Source organism: Fringilla coelebs (genome assembly GCF_963513975.1).
Source record: "Fringilla coelebs genome assembly, chromosome: 18".
Taxonomy (NCBI): Eukaryota; Metazoa; Chordata; class Aves; order Passeriformes; family Fringillidae; genus Fringilla; species Fringilla coelebs.
This window is the reverse complement of record NC_140044.1, coordinates 407,179-435,109: the sequence shown is the minus strand read 5'-3', so window position 1 is coordinate 435,109 and position 27,931 is coordinate 407,179. Positions and strand designations below refer to the sequence as shown.

Below are 27,931 nucleotides of genomic sequence, written 5' to 3'. Positions count from 1 at the left end.
GCTTTCCCAACATAATAACCTAAACCAGAAAATCAGCACCAGATGCCTACAATATTCTTGACATTTCTAATACAGACTGTGATTTTCCAGCAAATAGACTTTATTTTAAAAAAAGGCATTAAGAAAGCCATTAAAAGATCTCCCTGAACTGTTGGGTCAGCAGCTTCACTGTGATAATCAGAACAGTCAGCACACTGATGGGGGCTGGAAAAACAGCTTCATGAGCTTCTGCCACATCACACACACTGTTCTTTTAGAATAGGAAAAATCCCAAACACAAAATTCACAGGATGGATTACTGCTATGCTTCCAGGCTGCTTCCCATTCCCATTCAGCTCTCCTACAGAGCCTTTTATAAGAATTAAAAGGTGCATTTTAGCTGTCTTGCAGGCCAATATTCCCAAAAAAATTGGCACAAATTCCTTCAGATCTTAATCCTGAAACCAAGACTGATGGATCACAAAGTCATATTTCTTCCTTGGGGAGTCAGGCCTTCAGGCACTGAAACCAGGAGTGGAAGATGGTGAGCCCAGCCCTCCCTGCCCTGGGCAGCTCTGCATGCAGAATGGCTGCAAGGTTATAAGGCTGGGGCAATGAGGGGGCAGTTCTGAGGAGAAACAAGGACACTTTCACCTGTGTCTTCTGCCTTCACTGCTTCAGGCACAGAGGAGACAACAGGAAAAGCAAGGGACTGTAGTACTCAGGCAAAGTCCCACTTTTATCCAGAGCTCATGTCAGCTTACCCAGAATCCACACGGTGCCACGGAGTGTCCCACCAGGAGGCTGTGATTGCAGCAAGGTCTGGGAGAGGAGACACTTCTCTTACACAGGCCCAAGAGGGGATCAGGGTGTTTAACAGCACTGAACAGCTCCCTGTGCCAAAGTGCCTTAATCCAGGTTCCTATAAAACACATCATTAGCCACAAGTGACTGCTGCAGAAGAGTCCCAAGAGCAGGCTCTAGTCCCATCCGAGGAGAAAAGTCAAGTGCAGCAGATGAAGGTAGGGAGAACCTGGGCCCACAGCCACCAGTGTGCTCCCTCCTTTCCAATAGGAATGGTTTAGTAAGGAGTTTCTGAGTTGGAAAAATTTGCAATACAAAGCCTCAGCCTAGCAAGTTTCTTTTAATTTTTAAATGTACAGCATTTTAGTTCTACAAATGTAAAAAAAATTAAAACCAAAAAAACCTTTACAATGTTTGGGGGTTTTTAGCTTATAATGATCACACCCAACGTGATTCAATGCAATCTGGTCTGCAGTTCCTGTGGCCCGATTGCTTTTGATGATGCAAATAAAATGGCCAAGACATTTAGCTCTGAGACAGCACCTGCAGGAACTACCCTCTGTGGCAGAAGTTCCCATGGGCACTGCACACAGGTGTAGGAACTGCTCCTGCACGTCACAGGTAAGTAAACACTGACCGTAGCTCACACTGGACGAGACACTGACACATGTCAGCCTGCGGGGCCAGTGCTGGGGCCAGTGCTGCTGCAGGAGCCAAGCTCTGCTCTGCAGCACTGCCCCCAGCATCGCTGAGGCAACGCAAGGCCGTGGCTCAGCATACAAGCAAACAAGGAAACAGAGTTTAAGTCTCTACTTCGAGGAAGTCCCATCCACTGGCTGTGCCAGGTTCCTCGTTTAAGCGAACTTTTAGGTTTCACTTTAAAGTCCAGTTTGAGCTCCCATTAATACAGCTGCACTAACACTGTGGCACAAATAACAAACTGTACCCACATTACTTTGCATTCCCTTGCCCTGCCAGGTCTGCACACCCTGCACAGCACAGAACATAGAACATTCTCTATGCACTCGAGCACCACTGGAAGTTACTCCACAGCTCAACACACTGCCCAGACTAGAGCACAAGCATTACAAACCTATAAAAAAAGCAGCCCCTGTGGTGGTGTACAGGAATAAACTAACCAAAAAAATTTAGTATTACCATTTATTGGTGACAAACACTACGTTTTACTTACATTCCATGGGGAGAAAAAATTCCAGCGTAAACAATGAACGGAAGCAGTACTGAACTCGCGCGGCTATCGTGCTGTACCTGGACCAATGCAAACCTCAGCGCGCACCGACCGTGCGCAAGAACACAACATCAAAAGCAACACAGTTATATATAAACATAGGTAATTTTTTTCAGCCCTACATGGAGATGTAATTAAACAGTATAAAGCACTCAAGGAAAATCAATCTGCAGTTTTATATGCACTACATTGAGATCATATCCTGTGCTGTAGTGAGCTGTGAGCCACCAACACACAGTCCTAAAACACAGCTCAGAGATCACTGAAAGTCACGTTGCATTCGAGTTCCCCTACCCCACACTCAAGAAAACTAGAAATTAACCAAAAATGATCAAACCAAGTTTAAAATTCCTAAAGTGTTTAAATTCATTCAACCATTAGATAATTAGGGTTGGTTTGCAAAAATATGGGGCTTTTTAAAATGGTGGGACACAGCCTGTTTCCAGTGAAACGCTGCTATTCCAATAAAACCAAAATAACCACATACATGGATATGATCTTCCCAAGTTAGTTCACAGGTAACATGTCAGTCTCAGAAGACAAAGTTTCTAAACTGTGCTATGGTTCTAGATACAATTAAGAAACTTTTAAATGAAAAATGTATAGTGTCATTTCAATCAAAACAACATAATGAAACTAAAAATGTATCACTGTTTGAAGAAAAAGCAACAGTTATGATTTAGACACTACAGTAGGTTGTAGAGACTGTAGCACTCCAACAGTTAGGTTACATTAAGAGGAAGCATTTGATTTTCTCTGGTGCTTTCAGGTTTGGGTTCAGTCAAGAGCCTGTTTCAGGCAGTGCTGTCCAGTGTTTGTCCCAAAGGGTTTGCACTCGCCGGTTTGAGGAGAGGGTCACTTTCCATTTCTTGTTTCACACATCTAAAATGAGAAAACACCTGTTACTTAGGGGACAAAACGGTATTTCCACAAATAAGATACTTTAAATTGGATACAAATAATTTGATGTGCCTTTAACAACTTGTTACCATATAACTGTCCTGATTTTTAATCATTTAGCACTTTATTAATCCCACCACTGTTAATTTGAGAGCTTATTATCTCAATGAGAGGCTCAACTTTCTCTCCATCCAAACCCAGCCAAGAGAATAATTTGCACTTCTCCATGCTTCTGCTGAAAATGAGCGTTGACCCCTGCATATCCCTTTACCTGTGACACACAATATTGCAAGAGAGAGAGACGAGCACATGGAACCCCAAGGCCTCTGCAGAGTCACGCTCCTTACAGAAAAATGGGAAGGGGCAGCTGAGCTGAGGGAGGCCAGAACTGCTGGGGCCCAGAATTGTCACGCTGGGCTGGGGTCACACCACAGCCAGCACACTTCACCCGCTCACTCCTGCTCAGTGCTTTGCCTTTTACACATGAAACTGACAGGACTGACCATCCAACCCTCCCTCTGGTCCTGTTGGAGGGCAAACAGCCCTTGGCATTTCAACCTTTCTGGCAAAGCAAACCCCTCACGTATTATTTGTCTAAAAACTCTCACAGGGTTCATTTGCATCAGTGCAAGGGAAGTCGGTGGGAACCACTCACACAGACATTGGTCCATTTCCTGTCCTTGGCATCTCTGTGGTTTGTTGGTCCAACTCAGACAGCAACTTTAATATATTCAATGCAGCCTAAGGAGAAGAGAGAGCACTCAGCAATTCAGCCTCCAGACAGTTCAGTCATGGACTCACACAAGTACTACCAAGACAAAGCAAATGTGCTTTTTGTAGAGCAAAATTGTGATCAAATGTTTAGCACATTAAGCATTATTTAGATTACATTCTGATATTACTGATCATTATTTCTGCAACCTGTGAAATATTAGACAAAAATTATCCAGGGGACCGTAGAATATCTAATTGCTCCCATCAGAGATATAAACCTTGGAGTCCCCTCAGGGAAGACCCAAGAGCAGCATTTCAGCAATGTTCATCATACCATGTCGTGGCAGGACTCCACATCCTTTCCAATCCCATGACTGATCAGCGGTGGCTGAGAGGAACAGTTTATAAGAGATACAAACTCGTTCTTGTTATTTTTTGGAAAGTCCTTATATTCAACCTGAAGAAAAGAGAAGGATTTACTTCTTTTCAGTTATCCAATCAGAAGTATATCACAACTGCTACAGATTACTGGCCCATATATGACACTGAGCCTTTTTTCTCATAATTCTCTCAGCCAGTAGAACCTCTCTATTTGAAGTTTAACCTCACTTACAATGTTTGTTAGCACTCACAAGAGCTTGGTAAGGCTCCTGAATGCAAGTGGCTACTTAATAATGATTGTTACGGGAACCTTTGTTCTGATCACTGCTATCTGCATTTCAAATTTCTATATTATGCTTTTTGATCCACTGAGCTCATCTGTCATATGAATATAGGAATTTAAATGCAATTCCCATTAAAGGGAGCGAATGTGTGAAAATGCAGAGCTTACAGCAAATGTTAATGTATGACAGATTAGTGAAAAAACCTGATTTCACATCAGCCAGGTTCAAGTCCACAATGTCTTCCTACATTGGGATAATTTTCAGAAAATGCTGCTTTAATTTTGTTCTTCCAAGACCTCAGAGTAGCACTGAATTGGAGCTGAGAATGATACAGAAATGCAGACATGAATATTAAATTTAAAAAGATGTAAAATATGGCTCGTGTCATAGGTAAGGCAAAACTGTTACATGAATTCCAGCAAGCTCAGAACTCATCTCTCACCAACAGAACTAAAAAGCTTCGGAACAAACAAAAGGTTAGAGCAGCTCGGATAGCTTTGGAAGAAGTCCTGTGAAGCTGAACATCTACCTGGATTCCTTGGACGTTGGAAAGATAGTCCAGCTGCTCGGAGGGCCGGGTCAGAGGCCCGTGGGGGAAGTGTCCTGAGGAGCTGCTGTTCTTCAGGATGGTCTCGGCAGTGGGAGAGGTGCCCCCGTAGAGCAGCTCCCGGGCGATCATGGCCGTCACCGTGGCCTTGGCGGGGTTGGGAGCTGCCCGACTGAACTCTTTGGTGTGGTGGCCTTGGTTGGCTCCTACAGCCTGTGCAACCTCAGGGACCATGGGAAGAATTCCAGCAGGAAGCTGCTGATGGCTGAGATAAGGCATCCTAAACTCATCTTCTTTATTACCTGGGAGAAGAGAGGTGCACACTGAAGAGCTGCTGTTTGAGAGTCCTCCTGCAGGCACACACAGGCACCAAAAGTCACTTTGGAAAAAATAATTCATTTCAAATTACTTTTGACATACTAACGAACTTGGCGAGTTCAATCAGCCTTTGGAGGGTCAGAGCTTCAGCAAAACAGAGTTTTCTTACTGAATTACTGACTCAGTGCAACAGCTGCTTCTGCCAAAGGGGACACCTTTACCTCCAGGAGGAGCTTCTCCAGGTCAGTCAAGCTCACAGACACCTCAGCTGCAACCATATTCTAGATATATCTTTTGCTTTCAGAATTTTTTATTCCATCATTTAAACCGTAGGAGCAAATAAAGAAACCACAGAATGGCCAGAGCTACCATTTAATGATGCAAAGAGAGTGAAAGTCCACAAAGTTTAAACTGTATATTGTGAGAACAAGCAGGTAGGAAAGGTAAAATGGAATGTTAGCACAAAGAGGCAAGACTATTTACATCAAATGGCCAGCCACAGTCAATTGACAGCAATTTGCTGACATTATGGTATAAGTTAAAGAGGGATAAGAACAACTTTGTAAGGGGAACGTACATAGAGCTATGGATGAAACTTGCACAGGTGTGCTCAAGAAAGGTGGGGAAGATAGTGCCACCAAAATAAACCAAGGAGTCATTTTTATGGCAGAACAGATTAATGAAGTTCTGCAGGACTGAGCTGTTTCAAGTCTAAGGATGAAAGCCAAAATTTGTAAACGGAAGAAAACAGGGATAGCAAAATCTGAATAGGAAGTCGGGAAATTTACCTTAGATCTTTTGGATGCAGTAAAACAGTACTAAAGTTCAAGTCAATTAAAACTTACTATAATTTAAATAGCAAAGTTATGCTTAACCACACAAAGTACCTGAAATATGCTCTCCAGAACAGCAATCTGTGGTGATAGACAAAACTTTCCATAATGATTCCTCCCACCAGATGACATTCCAGAAAGCAATGTCTGTGTACAGGGTGGCCAGGTTTGAAGTGTTTTGGTTCCAGCCTGCTACCCTGGGTGTGACTATTCACTGCCTGAAACAAGGGCAGGCACAGCTCCTGCCCTCAGCCATCAGAGACCAGGCATAGACTGAAGTGGTTCTGGACAAGGCCATTCCTTCCCTCTCCAACTCTGCCCGAGGCAGACCAGTCAGTACTGACACCCCTTCCCATCTTCATGCCAGGAACAGGGCCCTTGGGAGGATTAAGCCCTTTGGGGTTTGAACCAAACCTTTCCAAGGGCTCCATTGGTTTGCAAGGCAGCAGCTGCGCAGCTCTGCTCATCCCAGGGTGCTAGATGGCACTGCTGAAGGGACTGGGAACAGACCTGACACCCCCTACAGGGCCCTGCTGCTTTCACCAGGTTACTCACTAGCTGAAGTCTCTTCAGAGCCCGGCTCAAAGAAGGTTACTTTTCTTCCATCACCTGGTTTCTTCACTGGGGTCTTAAAAATAAAAGGAAAAGAACTCAAACACACAATATCCCTTTAAAACTTTTTTTCCCCCCAAATTCTAAAGTTTTCAAGATGCAGGTGATTTGACCAACCAAAATTTTGCTGAAAAAGTTATTATTCAAAAACATCAATGACTACATTGCTATCAAAAAAAGAGAAGTTCAGTAATTCTTATTCACTGACGGCCTACAACTACCACATCTCAGAGAAGTGGTATTAGGAACAGAGCTACTCAGAACCAGATACCAGAATAAAGCCAGTTTAACTGCCATTAGTCACTGCTACTGCTGAGGGGAGCACAGCAGACACCAATGAGCACATGCGTGGAAAGGAGAAAACGAACCCTGGATTTGCTGTTTGAACTCCCTGGTAGCATCTGCTGCATCACCAGCAGAACACAGAAGGCTCCTTCCCTAAGGGACCCACCAGAGAGACCTGGAACAAACTTTTCACTGCAACTGTGATAAGGCTGTGTAAAACTATTGCTAGCAGAGGACTGTAACCTACAGGTCTGCAAGTTTCTAAGACCAACACATCGATTATCACAGGTTCTGAGACATTTCATAAAGCATGAATACATTAATTTATTCTTCTGATGAGACTTCAATTTACCTGAAAACCCAAACGCTTAATGTATCCAAAACACTGGATATTTAATTTTTTTTTCAGAGAGCAGTCCCCCCAATACAATTGTTTCCTGGCTAGGGCAGAAAGAATGAACTACCTATCCTGTTACTGTCTTGCAAAGCTGCTTCTGTTCAGCTCAGCCTTTGCTGCAGCATTAACCAGCTGCTGCTTCCTCAAGACTCACCTTCTCTTCTGTCTTTAATGCTGGTTTTGGAGGCTGAGGTTGAGGGACTTTGAAACCTAAAATTTCCAACATATTTTCCGCTGCATTGCGTTTAGCAACCTTTTTGTTCGTGCCCATTCCTTCAGCTGTGTGTATACCAACTTTCACCTGGACAGAAGAGAAAGAAAATTCAATTCTTAAGCAGTAGTATGGGGATTCCCTTATTAGTGATCTGTGTCTCCAGCATGCCATGAGTCACAAAACAGTTCAAGTGATCATTGTTCTGAGCAAGTTGTCATTTATTATCAATAATCATTGGCCTTCAAGCACAAAAAACCCAAACACAGAAGTCACACAAAGAATTGCATTTCATCATCTCACCTTGGGAGCCCAGGTTAATGTTAATAAATCCTACATTATGAAATATAAGCAGCTTAGTACCTCTTAGAGTATTAATACTCCTGTTAATTAAAACATTAGGTAGTTACAACATAGACTACTGGTGCCCTGTGCAATTTTTAAAAAAAATTACTCAGATCAATTTTCTTGAACCTTTATCTTCTGTGAATGGAGCCCACTAGATATTTTGTTAAATTATGTCATGGAAATCTGTTAAGCCTGTATATCATCCTGACAACCTGACTGCCATAAGAAAAAAAAATGAGGTGCCAGCCACACCTCCAGCTGTGTGCCACTGTCACAGCCACACCTCCAGCTGTGTGCCACTGTCACAGCCAAAAGCCACACCTCCAGCTGTGTGCCACTGTCACAGCCACACCTCCAGCTGTGTGCCACTGTCACAGCCAAAAGCCACACCTCCAGCTGTGTGCCACTGTCACAGCCACACCTCCAGCTGTGTGCCACTGTCACAGCCACACCTCCAGCTGTGTGCCACTGTCACAGCCACCAGCCACACCTCCAGCTGTGTGCCACTGTCACAGCCACCAGCCACACCTCCAGCTGTGTGCCACTGTCACAGCCACCAGCCACACCTCCAGCTGTGTGCCACTGTCACAGCCATACCTCCAGCTGTGTGCCACTGTCACAGTCACACAGCCACACCTCCAGCTGTGTGCCACTGTCACAGCCACCAGCCACACCTCCAGCTGTGTGCCACTGTCACAGCCACACCTCCAGCTGTGTGCCACTGTCACAGCCACCAGCCACACCTCCAGCTGTGTGCCACTGTCACAGCCACACCTCCAGCTGTGTGCCACTGTCACAGCCACCAGCCACACCTCCAGCTGTGTGCCACTGTCACACAGCCACACCTCCAGCTGTGTGCCACTGTCACAGCCACCAGCCACACCTCCAGCTGTGTGCCACTGTCACAGCCACCAGCCACACCTCCAGCTGTGTGCCATCACACCCACCTGCATGACGAACTCCCTGCGCCTGGGCAGCCCCCGTTCTGTGATGAGCATGTACTCGGGCTCCTTCTCCTTCTTGGCCTGCTGTATCTGGGCAAGTCTGCTAATGGGATTCATTCCTTGACCGTATTCTGGACTTGTTTGCAGCTACATAGAACAGTGTTTAGGAAATAAGCCAAATTTTATAAATATTTGGTTTAATAGAGAGAATGCAGCATGCCTCTGAATTAATTCATCTCTAGATTTTAAAAATACTAAAATAAAAGTTTCTTAATGAAATACTGTCACAGCCAAAGAGAAATACTGAATTTATTTGGCTCCACTGGCACACTTGACCATATGTAACCTACCCTGCTAATAGCTTTACAAATTCTAATCCTGCTATATTAGGAGGGACAAGCTTGCAGGAGAATTTGTACAAGCAAAATCTGAAGCTGTAAAGTCTGAGGCTTGAAAGTCAGAGCTTGATTTTTATGTGGTGCTCTTTCCTTTATAAGGTTTCTCTTTCATCCTGAATTTACTGATAAGTGCTATAAAAGTGGTGTCAGAACCCCATTAGAGTGGGAGCAAAGTACCAGCTCATTTGTTGCACCAGAGGGTTGGTAAAGGCTGAACAGCTGAAGAGTGTTTACAACTGACTCAGAAAAGCCTCTCTGATGACTATTTGCACAGTAAAATTTCCAATCTTTCCCCCCTTACCTTCACTATTGATTTTGTTTTCTTTTTGATTCGTGGCTTCATTTTCTCAACTGTAGGAAGGGGTGGCAATTTTTTCAGTTCTTCTAGGACTGCTATTGCAGCATTCTTCTTTGAGATCTTCTTGCTCTTTCCTTCACCTTCACCCATAAATTCTCCAACTGTTACCTTGGTTACAAAACTCTTCATATGGGGAGGACCACTTTCCTTGGTCACCTGTTTCAGAGGGAAAAACTGAGTGAAAGCGTGATAAACACTTATTAAAAATGGCAGGGCACATTGTTTATAACAAACTTCTCTCAAGAACTAAGGATAAAGAGATTTTAGATTCTCATACAATCCAAAAAGTAAAACATACTCTAATAACATATTCCCACCCAACTATGCATATATTTTAAAAAGATCATATGCAGCAAGCAGTAAACAGAATTTACACAAGTCATTAGCCCATCTTATTTAATTTACTCATTTACTGTTTCAGTATAAAAATAGGACTGTTCTATTTCACCAATGTGTGCTTCCCCAAAGTTAACAGCACCTCATTAAATATATATCATGGTACAGCAATAAAACATTACAGAGAAAGCAACTCTTTGGGATCTAGCATTTTAGTCCAGAAATTCTGATTTCTGAACTCTGAAGTTCTGAAGACATCCAAGAGACAGCTGCCCACTACAGATTTAGGCTTTTAACTCCATTCATAACACATCATGCTCCAAAATATCCATAAAGTCAAAAAGTAAGAATTAATTTTAAGAGCTTCCACCCACAATTGGCTTTGTGTGACAGTGTATTTTTACCAGTGATACTCAGGCTAATCTGCAATAATTGAAAGTTTTATGTAAAATTTCATAGAACAGTTTCAGAGGAAATTTAGTTACACACAATCGCATTTTCTTACTATAATAATTCAGATGGTTGGCTTAAATGTTACTTTGCCAGCTCAGAAAAGCAGCATGATAAATTAATATTTTAGTGAAACAGAGATGCTCCCGTGGAAGCTCCTGTTTTAAGATAACTGAAATGATCAAGAGGGGCAAAGAGGCAGCAAGCAGCCAGGCCAAAGGGAAAGGAAAGTCAGATGCACATGAGGTCACCTCATGGCAAGAAAAGAAACCTACTTATGAGAGTCTGCACTCATGGGTAGTCCAGATCAGTGCTTAATTAAGCAAATACTTCCATATGTGTCCTTCAGAGTGAGCTCTACTCTTTTGCCTCGACTCTGCACTTCCAGGTTCTAATTATTAATGCAGGGTTGTCTTTTGGTTCTTCACTATAACAAGCTTTTCTCAAAAAGCTTGGAAAAAAGATTGCACAGACAACCACAGTGTAGCTGTTCACTCCATGTGATCATTTCAGGGCATGAATATGTGAACAGGTGGATTTTTCCTTTTTCTTCCCTTCACCATATAAACTCCAAGACAATTAGGGTGACTGTCAAAGGTTAAAGTGTATTCACAACTAACAAGACGTGTTAAAAGTCAGTTGTTTGGGTTATCAAGGAGAGACTCAACTTAATGTGCACCCTTAATAGTCTAATAAAAACAAATCTAGAGCTTGTAAAGTAAACATACCTCAAAATTCACAGGCAAGTTCCTTTTAAGTGCAATCTCAAAAACTTGGCTTATTTCAGATTTATTGAGATTTTCATCATCTGGTTCTTTTCCGTTAACCTAAAAGAAGCATACTCTATTTAAAATAAAGATCCTATTAAACTGAATTTTATCCATTCAAACACTTTACTGAACTCTCCAAATTTTAAATACTCTAACCTTTACTGTCATGTTACATGAATGTGGAGAAAAGCAGCCCACATACTACAGAACTGAATCTTAAAAAGCTCATTAAGGTGTATGTGTAAAAGCTTTCAAACCTTCATATTTTCATGTGCTCATTACAAGAAAGAACAAATGGAATAAGGGCCAATAGGTTTAAAAATGTGTTTATAGAAAATGAAACTGAAGTGCTAAGTGCACTGATTTCCAAATGGAAGTACCTTTATGAAATACAATTTTCATATACTGATTGGACATTTGCACCAAAAGCACTAAGACAGGATCAGGTAAGAGAAAGGGCAGGAAAAATAAAGATTCTGAGAGTGGGACCAATGTGAATGAGGGATGGCTAACGAGCCCCTGGCGCAGTCGTGTATTTTCACATGCTCCCTTCTAAGTGCTTCACCTGCAGCTTTGCTTTCTCATGTCAAGAACATCCTATCAGGAGCTTGCCCTAAATCAAATGCTGACCATCTCTGAGAACTCAAACCTGCTGGGACAACACTACCAGTGAAGCTTTCCTACAGGCACATCTATGTATCTCCAGGTAAAACTTTGACTGGGACTCCAAAAGCATCTTCACTGATGCTGGCATCAATATGAGCTAAGGCATGTCAACAGCAACAGAGAAAATTTAGGTGTCCAGCAGTGATATTGGATAAATTATGATAAAGATGAACAGCAACAATATCACTGCACAATATCATGCCACAATACTAGTTATGCAACCAGGTAATAAAAATTATTTAAGTATCTTATTGGAGCAGCAGCAGGCGAGCTGAGCTAGAGAGCTTTCTTAATACAGTAAAACTTGTTGGATGGCAGCAAGCATCCCCCATGTCTGCTACTAACAGGTTAGTTTAAAACACAAAGGATTTTTTTATCCCACCAGTTAAGACAGGCTTTTCCCATCTTAGACAAAAAATAGTTGACTAAATTAATCTCAAGTTTTCACTCCTCCCACAGTCTCCTCAGACTTTGCACTGTTCTCCTCGGCTGCCTCTGTGTACCAGGCTGGAGTGCCATGGCAGGGCAGGGCAGCTCCCTACAGAGCAGCTCCCGGCAGGGCAGCCCCAGAGCCCTGCTCTGCACCACACCCCGATCCAGTGCAGCCCCCTAAGGTCTCCATCACCGTCTGCCACCAAAGGAACAGCAGCATATTCCCAGGAGGAACGTGAACTCCTAAGGCCACGTTCACTCCAGCACTGCCAGGAAAGGTCTGTCCCTGCCCTCACTCACCAACACTGCCGCAACAACTTTGAATACAAGCACTTTTCCTCTCCTTTTAATTTCAGACAGATTCTAGTGTTTCAAATTCCTACGTTTTTCTTTGTGAAGATGACTATGACTTCATTGGATTAAATTTTCCCACTTAATATCCTCTCCAGAGAATACAAATAAATAGAATGGAATTATCTGCTCTATTGCCGTGTATGTTCTTAATACGTTCCAGGTCTGTATGCACAGTGCAAAATGAAGGATCTCTTCCTCAAAACCTTAATCTAAAAAGAGTGAATTATTAGCAAAATAACCCTGAACTGACTACAACTATTTTACGGATTATTTTGACTCTACTTGAGTTCTGGATCAGTTTACTTTATAAATCAAAAATAATAATGCACACACTCTTCCCCCTTTCCCTGCACACTTCAAGGCAGATGATGCATAAAGTTTGGTTTTGAGGTATTTTGCCTGATTAAACTCTCCAAGAATTATGTGTCTCTAAATCTGAATGAGACCCTAAAGCGTTTACCATTCTTAGCTCTCATCACATTGTTCAAGCAAAACCCACAAGTCCTGTACTCCATTACGAGGGACTTGCCCTCTTCCAGGAACTCCTTCCAGTTGCCTTCCCTTCCTCAAAGCTGCTTGTGAGCAAATGCTGAACACCGAGGAGGTGCTGCCCAGCACTACAGTGACAAACTACAGCCATCAGTCTGAGCCTGTCCTTCCACATTAAGGGTATAAAGAGCAGCTGATATTTACCAAGTGAGCTGGCAACAAACACAGAAGCAAATTTTGAAGCAAAATTAGAATTCCTGCCTAAGAATCATGCTAGGAAGCCCAGCTCTCCATGTTTCCTAAGATTTAAGTCAATGTTTTATCATCTGTCTTTGTATATGCCAAGTAACCCATCCTGCTCCTTCAGCAGCACATCCAACCCCAGCCACAGCTTCCCCTCAATGCTCTAACACTCAGCTCAGCTCTTCAGGCATGGCTTGGTCCAGCCAAGAGCCAATATTATTACATGTTTTTTTACTGCCACTTGCTCCTAGATTTGCACCTGAAAAGGTGTGGGAAATGGTCATTCTTTCCCTTAAAGTCTAATCATTTTACTCAATGATTTCTTCTTAGAATCACAGAATCATTTAGCTTGGAAAAGATCTTTAAGATCACTGCGCCAAACTGTTATTATGCACCAAATATTTTCCAATTTAAAAATACAAGAGTAAAATGACATAACAACAAAATAATAAGAACATGTACAAAATTACTCCCCCTTAAAACACGTGAGTTCAAACATCAGAATAATGTTTACACAAGCGTACACTCAAATGGGATACACCAAAATAACTACATTTAAAAGGAAAATTACTGGCAACATCAAATGCCTGTTAGGAAGTATCAGGATTATGTCTGCTTATGAAATCTTCATTTGCCTCTGTTGTATACAGGCATTTTTAACAGCATCTCCCATGACCTCACACTCCTGTATGCTTTCAGGCCCTTGCCTCACTGGAGGCAGGAATGAACAGGATTCACTCAGCACCACAACCTTCCTCATTCTACCTTCCTCTTGGCTATGGTGAAATGCTGCTACAGAAACAATTCCCTCCGACACTCCTAAAACTGCAACAGTTGAAAGACTAAATATCAATGAATTGAAGTACCAAACTTTAAATGAAAACTTGATTATCCAAGTACTTGCTATAAACCAGCACACCCTGTTCCAAGGCCCACTCTCCTCTCCCTAAACTGTATTTCCTACTGTTCCTTCTACAGACAAGTCAAATTTAAATTGAAAAATAAAATGACAAATTCAGTTTTCTCAAGGTCAAGACACCATTCAGGTCCTGTTTTATTAATAAAATAATTCTCCCTTCTTGCAGTCTCCTGCCTCATTTACTTCTGCTACCTCTGGATTTACACCCCTCACACAGAATGAGATATCCTGCAACAACTGCAGTTTGTTCTGAAGACCTCACACTATCCAACTCCACAATTCTATGTATTTTCAGAAAGTGACCTGTATGAAGCATTCCTAGAAGAGTGAACAGAGAATAATTCAGTGACGTGCGAGCCTTGCAGAGCTGCTCTTCCCGGGTCTGTGCTCCCTGAGGAGGAAAAAGGCCCACCAGAGCAGCTCATCTGTTACAAGGGTGGGCACAAAAAGGGGATGTTCTCCACCACTGTCACAGAAAAATATTCCAGAATTTGGGGTTCCTAGAACTGAAGGGGAACATCCTCCTCTGCTTTGACCTCTCCTGCATGACGACCAGCTGGCCCCTGCCCACACTGTGCCAGTCCCCAGTTCAGATTTCAGGGCAGGGCTCAGCCCAAGTCCCAGCTCCTGTTCCCAGCATCATGCTCTTTTCCCAACAGCATCTGCAACCCCTAAGAGCCTCCATCTTTTAGTCTGCATTCCTCCAGAAGAGCCTTCCCTTCAGAGAAGCACCTCCATCAGTGCTTTCCAAGCCTGTGCCCTGAACTCTCAGATCCAGTGCTTTTACCCAATCACCTGGGCAATGCTCACTCCCACACACACACCAAGTTTAACTCAGTGTCCCTTGGCTTCTCGCTTCCTCAAGTCTCTTGCTCTGCCATTCCTGGCAGTTCCCAGAGATTTTTTTGCTCAGTCTGAGACCCCTTGTTACCTTCTTGTCCAATTCTTCATTTTCCTTCTTTCTCAGCACACAGCCAGACTCCATATCCAGCAAGCTCTCACACTCCCCAGATTGCAAGTTACAGTTCTGTCTTTGCCCAAAGCAGCCAACACACACGAAGGGGTGCAGGCTCCCAGCCAGCCCAGCAGCAAAGCAACTCCTGTGCTCACAGTGAGACCTTCTGCCTAAAGCCACTCAACAAAAAAGCACGAAAAACACAATAACGGTATTGGAATGGAAAGTGCTGGGCAGCCATAAATACATGAAGGGATAAAATTTGACTTATTATATTCCTATCAAAATGTGTGTTTGAGTCTACTATTTCTATGCATTTCCTGCTCCTCTAGAACTTCCATGGTTCTTTCCAAAATCATGCAGGAATTTGTCCTAGGAAGTTAATCCATGCCTGAGTTTTATGTTGCCCATTTATGCACTTCTTCAGAAGTTTGTGTATGATCTGTACCTGGTAAGATATTAATTCCTATCTATGCTTCCAGTGCTCATATCTGACAGAGGTCTACAGCATTGCTGTGGAAAAATATGACAGTAAAAAATTAACATAACTTCATCTGGGAAAATTGTAGTTCCATAGAAATTTATGCTTTTACATCAAAGTGTTTTTTCTATTGACATAAGTCACCACTGCTACACAGAATTAGATTTCCCAACTGTCTCCTCAACAAGGAGAAAAATCTATAATAATATCCCAGTTTATTCTAGCAATTTATGCTTACAACACTAAGATTAATTCCCACCTCTGGTTTCTCAGGCAAGGGCTCATTCTGCAGAACTTTCAGAGCTTTAGCAGCTGCATCATGCTTAGCAGCTTGTCTTGTTCTTCCCTTCCCATGAAACTGCTGGCCTCCAATTGAAAGCTCCACTTGATAAAGTAAAGGCCCAACAGGAAATGGGTAAAAGTACCTGCAAAGAGAGAGGGGAATAAGCAAATGATTTGGCCTACAAAGCAAACAGACACCTAAGTCACATGTAGGTCAATCTCTTGGATATCAGTAACCACACCAGCCCTGAAGCACTAGTTTTAAAAAGCCAAATTTTGATTTAGAGCTTAAAAGAATTTAGTGAGCTACCATTGAAACAAATATTGACATTCCTTGCTTTACAACAGGAACACATTAATGACCAAGTGCTACACCAAGACAACACAACAGACTTGGCAAGCCAGGAAGTTTTGAATTTTAAGTTCCTATGCCTACATAAAATTCTTTAAATTGCAACTTTAATTTAAATAGTTTCAGAACAATCAGCATCAACGTGTTTTCTTCATTTTTGCTTTTATACAAAAAGGAAATGCAAGAAATATTTACCTAATATTTAGCTATACATTTAGCTATTTGCTTAATGAAGCCGGCTATACCTGAACACTCTCAAAAACACTTCAACTTTCAGTCCAGCTGCCTTGCCCCACCCCAAAGAAATAAAGCATTGGAAATAAGGCAAGTTACAGATCCTGGTGGGTGGACTTCTCCAAAGCTCCTGCCTCACGAGGGGACTGTCCCTGGGAGGGGGACACAGGCAGTTTCCAGAAGGCAGCAGCGAGGCAGGGGCGCTGAGGGGAGCTGCACCCCGAGCCAACACCTACCGTGGGGGGTAGGTGCCACCTCGCATGGTGTAGCTGTAGGTGGATCTCATCCCCGTGTAAGGGTCGATGGGTTTGTACATGGGCTTCTTCCCCAGCTTCATACAAAGGGCATTCAACTCCACCGTGGGGGTTACACTGTCTACAGAAAAAGGAATAGAAAGGGTTGTCCACCTATCACAAGGAACTGAGACAACTTAAATTCTTATCGCTGGCTCACAGCAGAGAAAAATGAGCTCAACTTTTGCCACATGCAGCATCTTAAATGACTGAATTCCAAACATAACTGCTAATGAACAAAAAGAGAATAAGTCTATGATGCACATTAAAGCGGCCTAATAGAATTGTGACAAATCCTGTTACAAAAAAGTGAATTTTCTGGGAGTTCTTATTGGATTTATTTTGGAGGGTTCTATCATTTTGCTTTTAACTTCTGAAGCTGCTAATTTACCCACGTTTACAGTGTATCTTACAAAGTGCAGAAGAAGAATTTTCTGCAGTGAGGAAATTTCTCCAAATATACTTTTAAGTTACCAGACACGCTACATCCCTTCTGTGTCTCTTGCTTACTGAGAATGATCAAACATTTCACTGTCCTCAATGACCTAGAAGGGTTTCCATGACTCTTCACTTTCATATTGCAACTGGCCTTGTCAAAAGGCAGGGAAATTGCTACTGAGGGCTAAAACATTTCTCTGAGTGCTAGTATTGTGGGCATGAAGAACTGACTCCTAGTCCATTCTGACTGGACAAACACTACTCAGTAAGTGTCACTTTTTCTACCACAGGTCTCACTGGCTCAGAAATCAGCTGTAATCCAGTACATGAGGTCTAGTGTAAAGTAATTGCCAAAAGAAAATGACCTATGGAACAGATGCACAGACAAAATAACTACTTCCTAGCTGACAACTGCCATTGTTAAACAGGCAGAGTCACAGTTTTTATTTATCCTTAGACAACTTCAATACATACCAAAAGCAGAAAGGTATATTCTCTCTATGTATGATTATTTTAAATCAGTTTGTTGTGGCATATACCTGGATTCTTGCCTTCACTACGAGACGGACGAGCCGTAGGTTTAGGGAATTTTGTCCCTTCCAAAGCTTTGGCAGCTGCTGCATGTTGCGCTTTTTTAATACTGGTTCCTTCAGCTTCCCAGTGCTGGTCCCCAAGAGTCAGCTGCACTGTAAATACCTCAAAACCACAAACAAGTATATTGTAAAAGGCTTCTTCAGAATTTATGCAGTTTATCAGACTCTCTTAGACAAGACAATAAGTTTTTCAGTGATGCACAAGTTGAGAATACAGTAATCCAATCTCTCCTTAACTCCCAAGTCATCTCCAGGTTTCCATCACTTAGGACATCAACAGGATTTTCCTGATTACTGAACTAATAATTTCACAACAATTGTAGCTGGCAAGTATCCTGCACGAGATCTGACAGGCTAAAAACTCAGAGCAGGGTGGGGAGAGGTGACAGCCCCAGGAGAGCTGCTGTGCCCATGTCACTGAACACCAAACTGGAAACTCACCCTTCTCTGTAACACATAAGCCCATTCTTGCTTTAATCCTCTAAAAGGTTTATTTAAGATATTTTTCAGCAGTTTGAAGAAAGTTAAGTTCAAAATGTACCATAAAAGCTTCTACATGCCCATAGATCAATGAAACGCAATTGAACAGATGTTCTGAATGTTATTCCAACAATTTTGTAAACATCAACTCCTTCACACCTTGAAGCTCATGTGACATTTTTTGGAACTCAACATTTTACTTCCAAGGTACCAGCTTCATACTTCCCTACCACTGATGCTGTGGGGGGCTTCCCTTTCCTCGCCACTGCTCTGGATTATTGTGCACCAAAATCCCACACATTGCCTTCCCACTCCTGAAGGAGATGAGCAGCAGCAATAAGAAACTGGTATGAACATTTACCTTAGAATGAGCTGGACCTTGCTCACTCAGAAGCTTATACTCAGGCTGAATCTTGTTGAAACGGGCTAATTCATTCACAAGACACATGGGGGTTTTCTCTTTGGGGTTTGCCATGTTTGAAGGAGCTGAAAGGTTACATAAGATCCGATAAATGAACTGATAACTGTGGACTTTATTACAAATTTTAATTAAAAAAAGAAATCTCAGCGGCTTAGCATCTAGTTGTCTGCAATGCTGGAATAGACAGCTCTGCTCACTGGCCAAACTGGTAACAATCTATTGAACTCTGGGTTTTCCTAGCAATGCTCGTGCCTAAAAAGCACCGTCATTAAACTCCAGCTTTTAACGCAAGCCAGAAGCATGAAGTCAGAAGACTCCTGCAAACACCTCGCATCTTATCTAGTATGTGTCAAAGAACAAATCTTCCAAGTATTCCTCATTATCACTTGCTGTGAATAATTTCAAAAACTGAGATAATTTCATTTCCCTTCTCCTATTTTTCCCCTATTAGCTATTTTTTATTACCCTTTATTTGTTCTGTTGCATTTTGATAGCATAATATATATATCATTAAATTGATCAAAAAAGAACTAAAGATAACAGAACTAAACAAACTATTTCAAACAACATTTTTTCATATTTAAAACAAGCTACTGGAAGAAAAGATTGATAGTAATGTTTCAAAAAAATTAATGAAATACAAATAAAAAAATTCTTTACTATTAGAAACATATCAGTTAATTGCTGCAACTTTATGTAAAAGTATGCTTCTACCTGTCTCCAACAGATTTCATTCCATAGGAAGCTACTGCAGTTGGATAAATATTACTTTTAAATTACATGTAGGTGCAAGACATCAGGAGCTTATCATGCCAAACTATAAGCATTAAAAATATATAGAGTTACTGATCCTCTATCTTACCTGCAGCTGCATTGGTGGATGTAACTGAAGCAGAGGGCAAAGCAGAGTTCTGGATAGGTCTGCCTGCATTTTCAGAGGGCAAAGAACTGGTAGTAGAAGGAATACTCAAAGGCTGTGAAAGAGATGGGTTTTTATTCAGTATTTGGCTCCCTGCAAGGGCAGCAGAAGGATTCTGAATCTGAACTTGAGACATGTTCACTTCCAACCAGAGCAGATTACTGTAGGCAAACAGCTTTGAACGCAGACAAACTCCAATTTTGGAAGCCAAATTGCTGACCTAAAATGTAAAGATGAAAAATAGATTATACTAAATATTTAGCATTCTCTTACAACCTACTGAAATAATCCTCCATCAGCGAAAAGGGTAAAAGTGTTCAACCAAGCACCCATTGTTCCCATTTTGTCCAGTTAGTCACTCACACATCAGTTTGCACAGCACAGTTCCACCCGTACGCCCCATGGTGTTTCACACTTCTTTCATTCACAGAAGAGTAGTACAGAAGCTTTATTTATGCTTGTTCATTACTGTCCATCTCCTTTCCCCACGACTGAATCCACTTAGGAAGCAAATCCTGTTACTTAGACCCAGAGCCACTGAACAAAGAGCAGCTTCCACGGACAAGTTACATTTCATGCATTCTACCATTTGAAGTTAAACTTTTTCACTTGGATGGCAAGAAATAAATGCAGCCTTTACAAAAAAACTATTTAGAGAATACATCCTTTATTATTATCATAGAGTTTTCCCCCAGGATCATCAAGAAAGCCAAGCTGCTTATGAGGGGAAAAAGCTGGAGTCCAGCAGGAAATGCTGAAGTAGCTCTGGCTGGGAAAAGCAGAGGTGTAAGAGTTCACAAACTGTATCAGCTACATGTATCCTGAAGGTTACTTCAATTTAAGTCAGGGCATGTCTCAGTCACAGTTCAAGCATCAATTTAGAGTCACTTGGCTCTGCAGCACTGTAAGCAAGTGTAGGAAGTGCTCATGGGCACCCATGGCCATTTAAACCCCCCTGGGAGAACAGCACACGCCCCAGCCCATGTGCGCTGCTGTGACAGATCTTTCCTGTGCTGACAAATTAGTATTAGATTTCTCTTACACATGGATGCAAAATTATCTTCGTGTTCAGCCAGTGGAACCTAAATAGACACAAACAGGTCAGCTGTCCATATCCACTTACAAGCCACATATCAATTTATTTATTAAAAATACATTTTACAGCCAAGTACATCCATTTTACACACCAAGGCACTCGCACATGCACACACACACCAGTCACCTACAGGTCAGATTAGGGCAGCAAACAAAGGTTTATTCTTTACTAACTCATAGGTGAAAAGGAGAAATCACTGCCCCAGCTACCACCAGGGGGCTATTAGTAGCAACACAACTCCACTAGTGCTCTGTGAGCTTCAAATTCTGAACCTGTGAATGAATTTCCAAATGTGAGAGGAGCAGCAATGAGTCAGAGGGAAGCTTTTAGCTAGTTACTGACAAAACAAGCCTAAGAGGAGAACCTAGATTAATACATTCATGGACAGAAAGATTTCATTATCTATTAAATAAGAGGTAAGAAACTACTGGGAAACAACAGTTACACCACCAAATCTACCATCTAGAGTATTTTTACTTGGAAAAAAACATCATAAACATGCCAGACTTATCACACTACCACCTGGATAACTTTGTTTTTACTAGAGAGCAAAAATAGTTCAGGTCTCATTAGTCCAGGAGACACATATGCAGATCATACTCAAAACAAGTCCTATATTTGACTATTAAATTTTCAGCAGTTACACATGGGGTGCATCGTAACTGTGAGAGTGGCATTAGAGAATCTCTCTAAAGGACATCTAAGAAATTGTAAGACAAAGAAGAAAAGTATTTAGAATAAGACTCCAGGGTAATAACTTTACAATCACTAAGTTTCTTTCCCAAGAGCATCACTAGAATCCCTGAAAATTTTCAGACATAACACAACAATAGTAATTGCCTGGCCAAGACTATACCAAAGACTTGCAGATGAAGAAATTCAATGAAATCTTGCAATGAGTAAAGCAAATGCTCCTTTCCTGCTGAAGTGCAATGTCTTTCTAAGGAACTGAAGTTACAGTTTTCAGCCACCCGTTTTAAGAGGACAACACCAAAAGTTGTTATTTTGATGTCAGAAACATCAGGATGTCTGAGATCATGCTGGAAAGGAAGCTTGATACTGTTTTCAGAAAACTTCTACAAAGAGTTTGCTTTTAAAGCAAGGCTGAGCTTTCCCACGCTTGCCATTGCCCGGTGTGAGCCCCAGGACGCAGCAGGGCAGGGCTGCAGGGCACGGAGGAGCAGGGCACCAGCCCCGGGGTCTGCCTGCCCAGCAAGGGGGCCCTGACACGGCCAGCCCAGCCCTGCAGAGCCCAGAGCAGATCTCAGGCAGTGCCCAGCTCTCCCCAACACAGCTCCCTGTAAGCAGGGGCACCCAGGACACAACCCAGCCCCTGCTTACAAAAACCTCTGGGGGCTCCAGGGCACATCCCACCACCTGAGACAAGCACGTCAAAAAACAGCCTGACAAAACCAACTGGAATTTGTGTTTGCATTCACAGCTATCTGTGCAGGTGACAATCCTTCAGCTAATCTGTGGGAAGTATTTCACTCAGGTAAAAGAACTCACTGCCATCGTTGCACATTTAACTATAGATTATCTGGGGATTCTCAAAGGGTTTACATTGCTTTTACAAAGAAATATGCTCTCTACCCTATAACAGGCTTATAAAATTCTAACTATCCAAGAATAAAGCACCATAATTGAGAAAGTTGAAGCTAACAAGTCATAAAGGCTGTTTCAGTGGACAGAGGAACAATGATGCCAGAATTTCAGGGCTTTTTTTCACGTGATCAGGGGTTAGATACTTCAAACTTTTCGAGACACCTCCTGGTGCAAGTAGGTGATCCCTATCAATACTCAAGGTGTTGCTAGAACTAAAGCCCACTCAGATATCCAAGATGTCCAAACATTTTTCTTGTTTGAAAGAACAAACATTTTACTCACACAACCTGAGCCAGCAGCTAATTACAGAACGGCTCCTTTCCCACAGTCGCTTTTGGCTAACTGACCCAAGAGTATTTGCAGGGTTACCACAACAGTGTTGCACCGGAAGGTGATCCCCGCCCCGGGGTGGCTGCCATCAAACTCAGTGACCTGCGGGCAATACTAAACTTCACGGATCTCCAGATGAGAGAGGACTGCTCATCACTTGCTTTTAGATTTTCATTTTCTTTTGGTGCATCAATGCCCAGAACATTCCCAGAAATTTTGAACACGTTAAAACGTAATGTTCAGGCGTCACTGAGGTAACCAAAGAAATTAACAAAGATGTGAGCATGGCCAGTCCACTCAGCCAAAAATAAATTAAGATCTTCATATATCAAAGAATGTAACATTTTTAGGTAAAAGCTTTCTTGGGGTCTTTTTGTGTTATAATTCACACAGGAGTTGCAGATAGAAGACAAAGGACCAAAAAAAAATCAAACACTTCCTATGGATAATTATGTTTTACCACAACTTGTAATTTTTTTTAATATGATGCAAATAGAAAGGTAAGAAACTTTAATGTTTTAAGTAAGTTTCCAGTACCTTTAGGAGATCCAGAGAGTGCAGATTTGTATTTAGTTCTAAATAGGATATTTATGATGGAGAATGCCTAAAAGAAAAAACAGAGTTAGCACTTTGCTTCCTAAAGGCTCAAAAAAATCTTCTCTAGAGAATCTCTCACCCTGAACCGAGTTTGCCTCATCTATTAGATCACAAGGACTTGCATGACCCTTCCATTATCACTGACAAACTGCCCTACACAGCTGCTTTTCCAAGCAGAACTTCCAACCTGCTCCAAGAATCTTCCTTGCTCTTTTCCCCAACCAAGTGATGTTTCTCACCCAAACAATGGAATCTCATAATAGTGCTCTTTGCAGAATTACAAGAGTCACTTGCCAATTTTCCTTGTGTAGTGAGGTTTCCTTTCTGTAGTGAAGCTCTTCTTCCTAAGAGTCGTAGAGATCACCTCCCAAAATTAGACTCAGACTTTCATTCACAAAGCCAAACAAAACAAGCCACAAACTGAGAAACTCTGGTAGTTATTAATCACAGAAAATTATATAAATTCTACCTTTTGGCTACATTTCCAATCTAGTGATTTCACTCACAAATAGGCTGAAACCATTTCAGAACAAAATTATCTCAGTGCTGCATATGAAACCTGTCACTGCACAGACTGCTCTAGATGGAAATCAAAACCTATTTTATTCTGCTTACAAATATAGCACAAAGTGTTTAATCCTTCTTTTCCATGCCTAAGCCAACTGCATGCAGATGCCAGCAACATCATTCCCAGCCACAAAATGGGGGAGACCAATCTTGATCAGGGTTAGAAGAGGACAGAGCTCCTGAATTTACTTCAGACAGGCATTTCAAACTCTTAGGCTGACTCCTAGGACTGTGAGCAGTTCTCCTGCTGGAACCAAGGAGGATGCAGAGCCTGAACCAGGCTGGCAGCACACCTGGCGTTTACCAACAGGAGAGTGAAGAGGGAACACAAGAGGATTACACTCAGCTCAACTCCTCTTCTACAGGTTTTTCTGGAGGCTAAACTAAGCATCTGAAAAACAAGGAAATGCATCATATTTGCAGGCAGGGTCAAGACCAAGTTGCATAAAGACAATAGGATTTTCTCCCCCAGCCACTCCTGGTAACCCTGCCAAGAATGAACCCCTCCACCTCAGCAGAACAAGCCCAAGGGGCTGTGCACGCACTGCCCGCTGGTCACCATGGCACAGACACATCTGATGGGCGCCAGCAGAGTGGAGAAGAGCTACAACCAACACCACTTCCTAGCACAAGCTGATGCTGCCAGGCTGCTTCAGAAAAAGCCCTCCCCATCCTGAGGTGCAGCAGTAAGAACCAGCCTGAGCGAGGTCTGCACTAGTCCAGCTCTGCACTCCGACACTGAGCCCTCAGCTGGAGCCCTGCACCCACTGGGGACCAGGCTGCAGGCAGAAGCAAAGGGGGAAAAGCCCAGAACACTCCCTTCAGAGAAATATAACCTAAGGGAAAACTGCTAAAGGATCTGAACTTGTGTGTTCTGAAGAGGAGAGGGCTGGCTGGGGCCTGAGAACCAGCAGTTCACCTACTCGAAAGGATTTTGGAGTGGAAAAGAACAAAGTGTTCTTTATGGCTAAAGTGACAGGACAAGAGGCAAAGGGCTTAAAATGCATCAAGAAAACCGTTCCTGGCAGCCACCCTGAAGTGTCCTGCTCTGGTGACAGAGGTTCCCCCGCCGGCAGCAAGCTGCAGGTCCCTGACAGCCGTCCCCGAGGCTGTCACACCTGTCACCCTCCGGCACACCTGGCTCCGGGGCTGCATTCCCAGCACTGCTCACACCTCTGTGCACCTGGCTGGCACGCTGCCACCTCTTATCCGAGGGACACCAGGGCCTGGCTGCTGTCAGACAACAGGCCTGGCAGCACAGCATCTCACGTGGGTCCTGCCACAGGCTGGCCCTCAGCTCTGAGAGCCCCTAGCAAACGCAAGAGACTAAACCCTGAGAGGGACGGGTCTCCCTCCCTGTGAGGACTAGCACACAGAAAAGTTCCTGCTCCTCGGGAGGCTGCAGCTCCTGACACTCTCCCTGTGCCCCTTGCTAGGAACCAGCCCTGTCCCCCATTCCCACCCTGGGTGCACACACTCCCCACTCTGCTCCACCAGCACCTGGCAGAGCAGCCTGAGAAGCACGACAAATGCCAGACACAACCATCGACTATTTTGAGGCACAAAAAATAAATATCCACAAACTCTAGGAAATTTGTTGAGATGCTGTAACCTAAAATACCTTTGAAAAACACACATTAGGGGTAGCTTTATAACATACAACATAAAATTCTCAAGCTGCTGCTACAGTGTTTAACAGCATCTATTTACAACTGGAAAGTGTCTCACTGTAAATTGATAAACAATGACTAATTTTACAGAATTAAGGCTATCTGCACAAAATGTAAAACGCTGGTTGAACAATGTTTTCTTCTCAGATAAATCTGCAACATTTCCACAAGACAGGATCCTTCCCAAAAGTAACACTGTAAAAAAGATGCTGCTCTTTTTGGTAAGGGCACAAACACTAAATGTTATGCAAAGTAGTCTTGGAGCCAAGATATGCATTATTAATAAGATGAAAAAAAGGTAAAATTTGAAAGTAAAAGTTGAATGAAAAGAGGTACCTACCAAACATACACATAAACCAGACAGCTCCAAACAAAGCAAACTGATAAACCAGGAAGTGATATAATGAATAAACACCTAACTGATACTTCTAGCTCAATTAGTGTAGTGACAAAACAGTTCACGGGTTTTGGCTTTTTCCCTGCAGTAGAACAGGTCACAGAACCACACACACTGCTGAGAGCATCATGCTCAGATCTCCTGCACTGCCCCGGGGCATCTGTAGCACCTCTACTGAGAGGGCCAACCCTGCCAAGGAGCCTCGCCAAAGGAGCCAGAAAAAGGGCTTTTGGAATGCTCATCTGTCTCCAAAATAAAGCTGCTGTTCTTCAGGAAGATCTGAAAGGCACAAAGCAATTTCCATTTTGTTCTGATTTTGTACAGTCATATCACTTCAAATTTATTTCAACCTATGAATAATTTTGCCACAAAACACATTCTGACTGACTTGTACTGATAGTGCAAAAATGATTCATGATGTTATGAAAAACTCTGGAGTGGCTGCTTAAAATAACATAAAAAGGAATTGTCTCTTGCATGCATCCTTTTAGAACAGTTTGGAAATAAGTTTGTGATACAACTTCAGAAAATAGAAAATATAGTAAAAAAATCAGCTTTTTACTATATTTACTATAAAAAGCCCCTGGGCTTTTTACATCCTCATCCAGATGTGACAGGCCTCGAGTGAATCTCTATAAAAGTCAGAACACACATTTGTTGCATGTATGAAATAATCAACAGACAAAGCAGAAATCACTTTATTACCCTGAAGCCATAGCTGCATAGTCAGAACTCAAATTCTCATGTCCACTAGTATTAAAAAAACAACAAACCCAAAACATTGCCTCCAGTTTGAGCGAGGGAACTGTGCAGTACATTGCACGTTCTAGTTAGAAGAAACAAGATTTTATAAATAAACCATTCCAAAAGCAGACCGCAGACTTCATTCAGATATTTCAGTTCACTGATATATGTGTATGTATATACACCTAGCCTTCACTGACATTCCAAAGGATGCTCCTCCCAGGTTTGCCCTAAACCTGCTGGGAAAGTAACAACAATACCCAGCAGATGAACGCATCATAAAAATGGCTCTGGCACTTCCAGGTCCAGCATCCCCTGGACGGACAACCCAAGGCTGCGCTGTCTCCAGCCAGACAGAGGCAGGGGAGGCATTAAACGGGACTTGTTGCTTTACACCCCGGGAAAAACGAGTGTTCTGCTCAGGAAACAGGGAGAAGTGATCCTGGAGAGCGCCGGCTGCCAGCCCCGGTGGGAACGAGGGGAGAGCCGGGGTTGCCCGTTCAGCTGTGCCGGGAGGGGCTGGCGCTGTCCCCGCTCCCGCACATGCTGTCCCGGCAGTTCGGTACCGCCGCCTCGGCCCGGGAGGATGCCGGGCTCTGGGCACTCGGCGGGCACGGCCGCAGCCGCGGCCCGGCAGCCGAACTGGCTGCGCTGCCCCGGCCCCTGCGCCGGGAGCCGCCGCTGCCGCCCCAGAGTCGCGCCGGGAACGGCGGGCAGGGGGCAGCGAGCACCTCCCGCCCGCGGCACCGGGTGCGCTGCCACCGCTTCGGGACGCCCGGAGCGCCGCTGTCACTGCCCGCCCGGGGTGGCGGCAGCGCCGACAGCCCCGACGCTTCCCCCCGGGCCGGGGCCGCGGGCGCCAGTGCCGGGCCCATCGCGGTCCGGTCCCCGCTTCTCGCCGGGGCGGTCTCCCGGCCCCGCCACCGCAGGAGCGGGCACAACCCGGCCGTGCGCAGGACGAGCCCCGGGCCGGGAATGGGCACAGGGCGAGCCCCGGACAGGCAGGGGGTTCCGGGCCGCCCCCTCCCCACGGCCCCGGCCCCGGCCCCGGTTCCGGCTCCGGCCCGGTGCGGGCCCGCCAGGCCCCGCCGCCCCCCGCCCGCGGCCCCGCCTGGCCCGGGCCGCCCGCGCCCCCTCACCTGCGCTGGGCTCGGCTCCGGGCCGGGGCGGGCGGGGGGTCGCTCAGTCCATGGGCCGGGCGGGACCGGCGGGGCGGCACAGGGCAAACACCAAAGAGAATGAGCGGGGCGGTGCGG

General features: G+C 43.7%; 1 protein-coding gene across 5 annotated transcripts; it reads right to left on the bottom strand.

Moving 5' to 3' along the window:
• Window positions 1-1,205: 1,205 nt before the first annotated feature.
• Window positions 1,206-27,931, bottom strand: STAU1 (staufen double-stranded RNA binding protein 1). 5 transcript variants are annotated; one of them, XM_084217986.1, is made up of 15 exons: window positions 27,815-27,931; window positions 19,613-19,889; window positions 18,691-18,815; window positions 17,796-17,952; window positions 16,762-16,900; window positions 15,917-16,082; window positions 11,077-11,175; window positions 9,506-9,736; window positions 8,810-8,953; window positions 7,458-7,604; window positions 6,565-6,637; window positions 4,841-5,160; window positions 3,981-4,103; window positions 3,588-3,673; window positions 1,206-2,914 (listed from the first exon to the last, which is right to left on the bottom strand). In XM_084217986.1, the coding sequence occupies exons 2-15, from the start codon at window positions 19,803-19,805 to the stop codon at window positions 2,827-2,829; spliced, it is 2,091 nt and encodes a 696-aa protein (XP_084074112.1). In that variant the 5' UTR covers window positions 19,806-19,889; window positions 27,815-27,931; the 3' UTR covers window positions 1,206-2,826. The 5 variants fall into 5 exon arrangements, with proteins under 5 accessions (XP_084074112.1, XP_084074114.1, XP_084074113.1 ...); XM_084217988.1 differs by having other exon boundaries at window positions 1,206-2,900; XM_084217987.1 differs by having other exon boundaries at window positions 9,506-9,718.

Coding starts and splice junctions, on each gene's coding strand:
- STAU1 (XM_084217986.1), bottom strand. CDS start 19,805: ATGTCTCAAGTTCAGATTCAGAATCCTTCTGCTGCCCTTGCAGGGAGC. Junction 16,901..17,795: donor TAGTGAAGGCAAGAATCCAG/GTATATGCCACA, acceptor CTTTTTCTGTAG/ACAGTGTAACCCCCACGGTG. Junction 9,737..11,076: donor ACTTGCCTGTGAATTTTGAG/GTATGTTTACTT, acceptor GCTTTCACTCAG/TTTTTCCCTCTGAAACAGGT.